The following is an 11,829-nucleotide window of genomic DNA, read 5'->3' as shown; positions in this document are numbered from 1 at the left end:
AACTCTAAATGTAAAGGACTTCAATAATTTTATAAGTAACAACCTTGCTTTCTTCTAATTTTAATCTTTTAGCCTTCTTTTATATGTTTTTATTCTATCTTTTTTTCCACATAAAAAAACATTCAAAATGAGATAAAAGATGTCTTAATTTAAATTTTTCTAAAACTTGATTTAATTATAAAAGAATGAAAAGCATATAATTAATGACAAAGAAATTGCTATAATACCAATATCTTTAGTCTAAATATCTTAAGTTCCTTAATTAAATAATTTAAGAAAAGTCTATTTAAGACTAATATCTTTTGAGCAAACAATAATAAGACTTACATTGGACTATCAAATCATCAAATTTAAGATCTTAAATTTCAAAATAAAATAATCTTTAGTATCAATATTCTGCTTTTAAAAAATTACATCATTTACTAAAGCCAAATTGCAAATAAATTTGCCTACTATCAATGGTCAAGACTTATATAGAGTGTGTGCAAAAGCATGTGTGGAAATGCACACATTCTTATTAATGATTATATATTTAAGGTTAAAATAGTAAATGTGTTATTATGAATTAATCTTATATTTTAGAATATATATATATAGACACACACACATATACATGCATACACATATATGCAATATGTAATATTATTTGTTGAATTAAAATAATGTAAATTAGTTGTACAGATAGTTGTGCACATTTTTTGTTTTTATAGATTCTGCTTAATTGACAAATAATGCAGAATAGCTCACATGCTTTAATGTTATTCCATCTGATAATTGAAGTAAAAAAAATCTATTTATTACTTTACTTATTTCAACCTTTTTTGTATGTGTAATGGTATAATTGATCCACTCACTTTAATTTGATAACTAATTAGAACAATTATACCAAAACATTAGTTTTTATCCTGTAGAATCAGTGTAACATGTATCAGTGCTAATATGCAAACTTTTTGAGCTTGTTATGGAAAGGAACAAAACTTCCACCATTCTTGTTCATGATCCTGGAGCCCACTGTACCAGGACCACATACTAATTATCATGATATGTTGAAGTTGTGATCTCATTTATTGACATTTCAAACAAGAGGGAAATTACCAAGTAATGAAAAAAATATTCCAAGTTCCAATGTTTACAACGCATTGAAAGAATGAAATTGAATCATAAAGACATGAAGGTTTGTAAAGCCTTCTAAATAATTGCATCAACCCAATTAAATCTAATCGTTACCTTACGAACCTATTAAATATACTCAAAATCCAACTTCTTAATTGAATCCGCCATGACTCTAAAGAGAAGAGAATGTATATCTCTTAGTATTTACAGATACTAACGATTACATTCTGCAATATCCCTAATTGACTACTAATTTATCTTTCTGCGGAACAAATACAATGAGGTGGAGCCCTACGCTGCTGAGCCAACTCCATAAAATGACGACAAATTACAAAGGAGAATACAATTGTTCCACAATATTGATGAAGATTTGGTTCAGTTGAAGACGTAAGCCTGATCGAAAGTGCCCTTCCTGCATTCATATTCAGAATATGGAAGCTGTCAGCAATAAAGCTTGAAAGATGGATATGCATACAGTTTTGTAAAACTAGTTGGTGATACATAGCAGGTCTAATACGCACCCTTCTTTGCCAGTGTAAACAGGAGCGTGGTTGTAAATTAAGAAATCCTGCTCTTCCTTAAAAGAACTGGGTGTGTGGGTCGATTTCCGCGCCTCGCTGCAACAGATTCTATTTGATTCAATCACAGAGGTATTGTAGGACAGCAACTTTAAAATGTCAACATAAAGAGAAGCACAAAGTGATAAACCCAATGAAATCTTATTGAGAAGTATGAAAAGAAAAAGGAATTCCATACGCAATGAGGAAGTTGGCAACGCTTTGTGTGATCCGAATGGCGTCTGCACTGTGAGGGATGTTGTCAATGCCCCACTCAAAAGCATTTTTCTGTAAATACAAACCTCATTGTCAGGAAACCAGAGGAATTGATGAAACGAATCTCAAGGTGGCCCGAAAGATGTACTATGTCCCTTGAAGAAACATCTGTAGTTGAACTAGCAAGAAACAGGAGGGAAAGTTGTTACCTCGGGATGCCACTGCACGCCTAGAATGGGATACTCTCGAGCCTCCACAGTAGAAACGTACAGCTGCAACATCAGAACAAAATCACCAAGTTGTGTCAGATGATAATCAAAAAGATAGGATGGTTCGACTTTAATAGGTTTATTCAACGCAGGAGCAGAGCGCTGTGATGTGGAAAGGCGCTGAACTGAACAAGCACTTACTTTTTCGTTTAGATCAGGGGTGACAGTGAGAATTTGGAAGAAATCGTTCAGTTCAGGAGTAGAAATCCATTTTTCAGGAGACAGGCCCCACTTGTGATTTTGCATCGTAAGCTTCTGCTCATAGAGCTCGTCAATGATATTAAGTGGAATCCTGAACAACAAAAGCAATGCCAAATAAGGGGAAGATTATGATGTATATAGAATGTCAAGAGGTGCTTTAACCGAGAGGAGGGACGACGATCACTGGAAATAGGTCTCGCTCAGCGAGCAGAAAATATTAAAAAATTAAAATTAAAAAAACAAACAAACAAACAATGTGAAAATGAAAATGAAAATGAAAAACTTTCAGCATACCAGATTCCTTCCAATGAAATCCTTGAATGAATAAATAAATATGTAGCAAGCAAGCGGCGGACTTGACCTCAGGGCTGTGGTATCTTACCACTTAAACATGCCCTCGTGCTTAGCAGAGTCGCCAACGAAGAGCAGTGGACCAGGATTGTTTTCAGCATGAAACGGCTCCAAGATATCATGATTCTGCTTACACCACGAATTAGTCTTTGAAATCTGAAGATTGCCTTCAAATGAGAGAATATGCCCTTCCATTTAGGGCTTCAAACTGCAGCTGGTTGAACTTCTTCAAGTCGATAACAACAATTGGAGGAATGGATACCCACCTTGCTCACAATTACACTCAAAAGTTCAAATCCAAGGCAGACGCCATAGATGGGGAAGTGGTCACCGCGGTCATTTGCTTCAATAGCCCACTGCACAACCACCCCATGACAAAGCTAGCATTTAATATCAAGATTCCAAAGTTTCCACAGGTGACACGCTGCGTCAAGAGATGTTACGGTGTTAGATTCTTTCATCCGTGAAGAGTATTTTCTCGTTCATGAAGTGATACGGCTTGTCACCGTAATTGGGAAACACAACAAAACAAAGGTGTAGCGGATTCGAAATTCATTCAGAAGGTTCATGGATGCTTGCATTGAAGAGCTTGTCAGCAACACGGAAGAAAGGGCTGTCCTTCAAGCTGGTGCCACCTCCAGGGAACAATATTCCATTGATGGCGGAAAATTTCTGAGACGTCCATGCACACCAAGATCACACAATTATTTCCTAACAACGCCTCAAATAACAATACTATGACAGCAAATGAGAAACACGCATGATCCATGGAAGAGAAAAAGCCACAACATGCTTGAATAGAGGCATTTAGTTACAATCTAAGAAGGTAGAGGGTAAGACCTTTCTCAGAGTTTCCTCGGGCTCATTCCAAATTAGTGGAACAGCTCGAGCTCCCCCCATCTCCACGAACTTCACGTAAGAAGCAGCGATGTAGGATGTTGAGTATCCAGGAGGCACTGGCTTCTCCAAGCCACCCGTGCTTGTAAGCGAGTATCCCATTCCATCACCGGGCTGCGACAAAATTCCAATTAACGGTCTGTTCTGTGAAGGCACCTCCTGGGGATTTCCGTGGCGTCGATGCGGCAACTCGATGCCTGAGATACGCGTCCCACCCGTCGCAACACATTGTACAAGAATGACGCACAGAAGAGCAGACGCACAGACAGAGGTCTTCATCTTGTTTCCACGATGTGAAGACGACGCAAAAATGCAGGGATCTGGGCAACAATGTGGATCGTCCACAGGAAGAGGCACATGGAGAAATAAATATTTATGTATATATTCTAGCACACAAACGCAAAAACGAAGCCCACAACCTTCTTCTCCTTCGCAATTTAACTTTCCTTGCACGTCATAACTCCCAACCGGCTGAGGCAGGGCTTGCCCTGACTCTGCCCCTCAAACTTCCTTGAAGCCAAATTCAACCCAACGAACCAATCACCAACACCCCCTTCAACCGACCCCTAAGCACCCACTCAAGTCCCTAGTCTCCACCTTACAAAACAAACCACCAAAAATTCGAGAATGTCACCACCCTCTTCTGCTTCCGCCACCTTGAGAGCTCAACCATCAGGTTCCCCTCGTCCCCTACAACGGCATCTCACAAGTGCATGAGCCTCCAATAGTTTGCCAGATTCCACACACACACAAAGGCTATTATCGACACATCACTAACCCAAAAATTCCTCACGTGAAGCTACGAGACTTCTCTAACGAAATCCTCGCCTGAAAACTCTCTCCAAAAAAAAAAAAAAAAAAAAAAACTAGCCATTTCCCCTGCTAACGTATCGTATGGATCACCAAGCGGAATCAAGCTTCTTGTAGGCAACGATTTCAAGGGAACCACTTGCTGAACATTCAACGATAGCACTGCAAGTTGCAAAGAGTGGATTCTAGAGCTAGTTTCATTAGATTTGATAGCTAGATCTAAGTTAAGATCATCGCTAGGCCCGTTGGAGCACACGCAAAGCTGTTCAATATTTGATTCCCTTGCGGCTTTAACTGCACTCGTCCTTGCCTGCGATTTGGTGCCGAGGTTGTTAAATAAACTAGGCTTGATCCCATGACGGTAGGCTAGCAGCGCCGCGAAGACAACTCCCCAGGATTCGTCACAAAATGCACACTCCGGGATTCACAAGATTCCAACTACAGGTTGAGTCTCAGCACCATTTCATTCATTCGCAAACTGACAAACAAATGTATCGATAAATTTGGTTTATCTAAATAAAGATAGAGTAACTTTGGTAGGTTCTAATCCTATAAACTGATTGAATAGACATTCCCTGAAAATTTCTCGTCCATTCGAATCGAAGATCGTAATTTTATTTACGGAGAATTTAAAAAATGCCCCTGCAGATTGCTGAAATACCCCTGTACTCTAGATAATCGCAAAAGTGCCCCCTCATACTGCTGATACATCGCAAAAGAGCCCCTGTATTCTCGATAATCGCAAAAGTGCCCCTCATACCCCTGATAATATCTAACCTATCCATGACCCTGATAACCTCTCATTCACATTCCACATATAGTACGAAGTGGGCCCTTTAGCGCGTGCCGCGCACACTTCGGGGCGGCACTGCGCCTGTTTTCTCACGAGGTTCCGATTTCTTCGCCGACGGAGCCGTTCCTCGCTATGGTCGCTGATAACCTGGTTTCCCACAATTGAACTGCAGCCACTACAGCAACAGGTGACGATTCAATGTTTGAAATGTAACAAGATTTCAGGAAAAAAGATCACCTTTGACGGACCCGATTGGCGCGTCAATTTGTTGCGAATTGTTGTGTAAAATCATCTAGATTTCAGGGTGTTTTCAGATGGGACTCTTGCAATGAAGCTCAACAGTGTTGTTCTCGTGAACTGTCTGCAACAAAGTCATGAACTGTGAGTTTGAAGGGGCACTGTTAATACTGTTGGACTCACACATTTGTCTTTAATATTCATGTTTTGACTACAAGTAGTGGACATCCAGTGCCACCAGTTCCTCAATCTTTTTGTTCATGTTCTTATTATGTGATTAAGAATAAATAGAATAAAACTCGTACTTCAAACCAATAATTTTGAAAGTGTTCATTTTGACAACACAGAATACATTCTCCTTATTTTAAGCTGTAGAGTTTGTTATCATAGAACCAAATATCCAACTTATAGTGTTTATAACTTCATTTTCATAAAAAAAAGAAATATATATATTTTTTTCAATGATTAATATCAATAAATATTTTAAAATTTTTAACACAATATTTTAAATAAAGTAAATTATTTTTTATTGAAGATTTATTATTATGATACTATTGTATCTTTTATTCATTTTTGTTTTCCTAAAAAACCATTGCAGTTCTATCAATTTGGTATATAACTTTTGAGTTCAAATATCTATGATATAATATCATAAACATTATATTTATATATCAAATTAGGTTTTGAAATTTATATATTGATTTATTGAGTATTGTGTGAATTCAAAATCATGTATCAAATTAGATTTTTTTTTAAATATATCCTTGAAATGTATTTAAGACAAAAAGAAGTGATATTTTAATAAATAAAAATGTAAGACTTAATAAATAATAATAGTGAAGTTTAATATATTTGTGATGATATTAAGCTTTCTTGAATTGCAATTATATAGATATTAAAGAAGATTAAAAACATAGTCAAAATTGTAGCACATGTTCTTAAAAGCCTAAGTTTTACAAGGTTACAAGCAAGTCCTACAATGACTCTTTCTCTCAAATATAGCATCCTTAAACATTATATTAAGAAGTGCTTCAATAAAGAAATATTCAATGAATAATATTGAGATGATGTCTACTACATAAATTGCTTACTAGACTTGAATAGTATAAAAGTAAAAAATGTAGTCAATAACTGATTGTTGCATGAATAGTTTAGTACTAATTGCATATACACATAGAATATGAAATAGCTACCATCGATTGTAAGTGCATGTATCATTTTATAAGTCTAAGACAATCTTCTAAATGATACATACATAATGCATCAAAGAATTGCTTTCACACGCATTTAAAGATAATATCAGATGAAGGTATGATGCAATAGCTACATGCAAATATTATTGATTATTCAATTTGCTAATGTATATTAGTTGATAATAGTCTCATACATAAGTTGGCACTAATACATTTCTCATTGTACCATATCATAAGCTATCAACAAATTGTTTCCAACATTGCATTTAATAACACCTCACATCCTTCTAAGATCCAAGAATTGAGAGATTTTACAATATTCAAAGTTATGTAGCCAAATCAATTTCTATCAAATTTTTATAATATTCAATATTATAATCCAATAGTTGTGAAGTACTTAGTAGCTTCTTCATATACATCTCAAACTTTTGACAATTCAATGTTAAAATCAAAAACAGTTGTTGCTCAAAGATGTCATATAAGCAATGGATTTTTAAATTATTGTTGTAAATTATCAACTAAATGGCACATATAGAATACATATTTATATATGGAAAATATATAGTTGATAAGATAAATAAGTCTTTTTTATTGATCAGACAAAAAAATGAACTTTAAAAGTTTGCTATTTAATAGACAAGATGCATAAATTATAATCTTTGATTTCTATAAGAATCCAACTAATTGTCATCATTTTTAGCATTGACAATATCAAATGCAATAGGAAATAGTTACCTCTTTGAATTGATTGTTGTAGCAACAAAAAAATACTCCGCAATATTTTTCTTTCATATGAATGCTTTTAATGCCAATGATGAGTTGATAATGTTATAAACCATACAAACTTGCATTGTAGATGACAAATAATTAAAAGAAGTGATTTTCTTTCTCAACCTCTAAATCTATATAATTTCTACAATTTGTTGTCTTCATTTGGTGACAATATGCTTTAAGATTAGTGTAGATGACTTTATACGAGCCAATTAGCTCAAAAGTAGTTTTTTTTCTTCTATGCCATGTCATCAAATATGATACTATGATGCCATGATTATATCAAATATCTTTTCAAATACCTATGGCTATGTACTCTAGTGTGTCTTTCAACTTATTTTTGATATTGTTTGCTATTCAATTTGGACTAGTATATCACTTGCTTTAGTGTTCAACACTAATACACATGTATTCAAAGACAAATATTCAAATGATAAAATCATTTATACATATCTATTGCAATTGTAACACAAACAATCTCTATTTGCAATTATTGTTGTACCTTGTTTAGTTAGATTTGATAAAGGTTGTCTCATAGTACTCACTAATCACATCATGAAATATTGCTTTCTTCAATTTGTGACTAGAAATAAAAATAATATTGATTGTCAAAGAAGGTGACATCTTAAAGTATAAGTTTTGCTCCAAAGGTTCTTAGGTAAACAAACTTATCAATTAACATGTAAAAAAAATACAATGATGTCAAAATTTTAAATAGATGAATATTAATTGAATTCATAGTAAGTTCAACTAGCCATTGAGTGCCACCAATAAGAATTTGAGACTTGGGTGCATGATAGAGGTAGGGCTCTAGCAAAGCTGAAGGAAGGGAATCAACATGGCTCACATAGATTTTTAGAGGACTCTATGTCATCTTCCAATCATACAAACAACAACAAAGAAAAGGTGACTTGGTGTGAGTTAGAGTCTCTAAGATTTGGGTCATTATTAGCAAGCAATTGCAATTGTAAAGTGAAGAATTGCATTAGCATGATTAATGAGTTTTAATAAATATGCAAAACTAGGCACTGTCATTAATCTCATTTGTTGTAGGTTTTTAGTAACCTTTAGAGATTTGAGCCAAAATATGATGAATTGTATCTACCATCAAACATAATTCATTATAAGATTTGAAGCTCTTTGTACATTTCAATAAAATTTGAAGCTGAAGATTTGATAAAATAATTTAATATATCTTATAACATTTAACTTGGCTTCTTCTTCTTCTTTTTTTTCACCATGACAAGGACTTAAGAATCAAATACTACTATGCTTGTACTTGGCTTGTAACAAATGTATACATTCATTATCATATTTCATCATAATCTCTACAACATTGCCTTTGCCATTAGAAGGGTCATATCCTCTAGGCTCTTCTTATTGTCCTTGTATTATCACAATATTTTTATAGGCTTGTATAACTGAAAATAAATCAAATAACTTTATTAATCAAAATATCATCTTTAAATTGCTTCATCAAATAAGAATTGGAGTCATATTACATACACCATTCTTCACTATATAAATATAGATGGAACTTAATAATAAGAGATTACTATTATAAGATTTGATTACCAAGCACTTGCTTATTTTTTTATATTATTATTAGTATAATCATCATGCATGGGCTTTCATCAATATCTACAATGATTGCTTTCTTGTTTTTTCTTTGAATGTCCAATAGCACATGGAAGAAGAAAAAGAATTGATGTCTAGAGTAAGAAATTAGGTGGAAGATTTAAAGTGGCAATGATAACAAAGATTTGCAAGTGCATCTAAGTAAGGAAAAAAAAAACAAGAATAAAACAACCAAAAAAAATAATCATAAATCAAACCAAGATCAATCACCATGCTTAATCAAAGTGCGTAAGGAGAAGAACTTGTCATTAGAAGATGTCAAAAAGAGGAGGTTGTGCCAATAAGTGTTAAAAACTATAATATCAACTTCAATTTATATATATATATATATATATATATATACACTACTACTACTACTACTACTACTACTACTATAGGAAACAATTTTGCAATGAGCAATCAAATGAGTAACAAGTGACAAATAGTAAGTAATGTGAAAAGCATCAATTGTGGTAATTGTATTGCCAATTAGATATTTTAGTGAAGGAATTTTTGCTCCTAGATATTTGAATGGCAAAAAAAAGTAGTTGCCACCACATCTTTTTTTATATTTCATTATGGCTAATAAATCCTATTCTATGTTGCATTGCTATAGAATTTTATTACACTAAATTAGATGGTTGGAGCAATATAAATTTACAGTCCATTATTTTTTTCTTTAGAGATGATATGGATATTAAGAGATTATTAGCCAGCATGGCGAGCATTACAAGCAATAAGTAGCAATATCATCAATGACGAAATTAGAACCTTGCAAGAAATCACGCACAATAATGTACTAAAGTATATACTATCATATAGTATAATTTTCTATTTGGAAATGCATTGAGTACCTAGCTGTAGAAAGTTTAGCTTTAACTTATTAGATAAGTTTCAATAAGTGATGTATTCTTATTATAAAGACCAAATAAATATAATAGTATTAAAAGATATTCTACTAATAAAATTCTTTTATATTTAAGAAGATTTAGACATAATACTTTTTAAAGCATCTAAAAATATCCTAACATCTTTTGTTGTACCAAATCATAACTAACTAATTGCTTGTGAGTTTGATTTTCTATAAGTTCAAAGAAAATCTATAATCTTTTTATAAAAATTCATCTTTATGTTATGAATTTTATTATAGCTCTATACTTCCATCTTTTACATATATATAAAATCTCAGCTTCCAAAAATTTCCTTTACTTTGCATAAAATGTCCAAATTGTTGCAATATCCTTTTAAAATATTTTTCTCTTATGAAAGATTTTTTCTCCCTAAACTTAAGAAATTTATACTTCTTGATCTAACTATTTAGTTTTTTACAAATTTTTAGATGATGTAGAATTTATCCTTAAGCTTTACTACAAAAAAAAAAAAAAAAAAAAAAAAAAATGAACCATAAATCTATTATAAATTATCTAACATCTTAGAAACCCTATAAGGTACTTTAAATCTTGATTTACAAACATGTGAGTACTATTTTTTCTACATCTCAAAATTCCAAGGTTTAAATGCCACAAAATTTATAAGTATAATTTAATAACACAATAACATACATTCTTGGAAATATTTAGCTAAAATCTTGTCAAATTGCTTAAGATATAGCTCAAAATACAATCACTAATTAATCAAATTACTTACTACCCTTAGATTGTAAGCACTAGTTTTAACTTCCTATAACTTCTTTATTCCAACTTATAATTCATGAAGCAGTTTGTGAAAAGTGTTGTTAAAAAAGTGCTCTCTTTAACCTCAATTGTCAATCCTTCATTGCATTTTGTATGGATGCGTTGTATTCAAATGAGTGATTGTAGGTACAAAATCAATACCTTAACTTTGAGCGCCTATATCTCTTTCATGAAAACTCCAAATTACACAAAATTTATACCAAAATCATAGTTAAAATTCTAAATTCTTGGATTCTAGTCTCTCAAGTTCAAATGGCCTTGAAAGAGTAACCTTAATTCCTTATAAGGCCTCAGACAACCTCCTTGAAGTCCATTGGGCATGCTTTTTGGCCAATAGTAATGGAGATTTTCATCATCAATCTCCATTCATCCATATGGATATCCTAACTAATCTTTTTGCTACCAAAATCCCTCTTCAATATTTTTTCTTATAAGATTTACATAATATATATCTTAAATACCAAATAAAAGAAACAAAACAAGATTTCAAGAGTCACTAATGTCTAATAAAGGTGGCTCTAAATATATTAAATCATTATCAACATAAAATCAACTTTAATAATAGTTCTTTTAAAAAACTACTTCAAAGTAATAATCTAATCATATTTTATTACTAATAAAAATCTAATAACATGGCTTTTATTATATTGTATGATAAATTATTCATTAAATATATATATGTACATTATTTTCATATAATAGCCGAATTACAATACAACAACACAATATATACTAAATGGTTACTTTGCACTAAATAGGGAATGTAAATAAGAAGCTATCCAGATTAGGGATAGATTAGATATTATTACAAATATGAAGGATAATTTTGTAATTTTCAAAAATATAAGGATATTCTTGATATTTTAGCAATCTAGAGGGATATTTTTGAATTTTTTCTTTTTACTTAATGATCTATTATTGTGTAGCATCTCACATCTTACTTTATTAGAGTTTTGAAATTATAAAACCTATTGATTTTAATGACAGAGGTTTGAATAATTGATTGTTTTATGTTTATTATTTTGATTCTTTGAATTTTTAATGTATAATTCTTAAAAATCACAAAACATGTTTTTTAAATGTAGGTTAAATTTATCTACATATAAAACT

The 11,829-nt window shown here is 32.3% G+C and overlaps 1 protein-coding gene across 1 annotated transcript; it reads right to left on the bottom strand.

The window, feature by feature from the left end:
* Positions 1–1,099: 1,099 nt before the first annotated feature.
* On the bottom strand, positions 1,100–4,345 carry LOC112293995 (gamma-glutamyl hydrolase 1). The gene is made up of 10 exons (XM_024544046.3): positions 4,202–4,345; positions 3,548–3,924; positions 3,287–3,379; positions 2,974–3,063; positions 2,739–2,833; positions 2,297–2,447; positions 2,096–2,158; positions 1,870–1,958; positions 1,635–1,730; positions 1,100–1,525 (listed from the first exon to the last, which is right to left on the bottom strand). Exons 2-10 carry the CDS (start codon positions 3,881–3,883, stop codon positions 1,489–1,491), a joined length of 1,050 nt encoding a protein of 349 aa, XP_024399814.1. The 5' UTR covers positions 3,884–3,924; positions 4,202–4,345; the 3' UTR covers positions 1,100–1,488.
* Positions 4,346–11,829: the final 7,484 nt, after the last annotated feature.

This window comes from Physcomitrium patens, chromosome 17 (genome assembly GCF_059467195.1).
Source record: "Physcomitrium patens ecotype Gransden chromosome 17, ASM5946719v1, whole genome shotgun sequence".
NCBI classification, from domain to species: Eukaryota; Viridiplantae; Streptophyta; class Bryopsida; order Funariales; family Funariaceae; genus Physcomitrium; species Physcomitrium patens.
Note: the sequence above shows the minus strand (reverse complement) of the source record. Positions and strands in the feature narration are given on the sequence as shown.

Bases quoted from the DNA above. Each gene is read 5' to 3' on its own strand.
- LOC112293995 (XM_024544046.3), bottom strand. From the start codon at position 3,883: ATGAAGACCTCTGTCTGTGCGTCTGCTCTTCTGTGCGTCATTCTTGTA. The intron at 3,380-3,547 runs GTCTTACCCTCT...TGGACGTCTCAG, and splicing joins CCGAGGAAACTCTGAGAAAG to AAATTTTCCGCCATCAATGG. The intron at 2,834-2,973 runs GTGGGTATCCAT...TGGTGTAAGCAG, and splicing joins TGAGTGTAATTGTGAGCAAG to AATCATGATATCTTGGAGCC.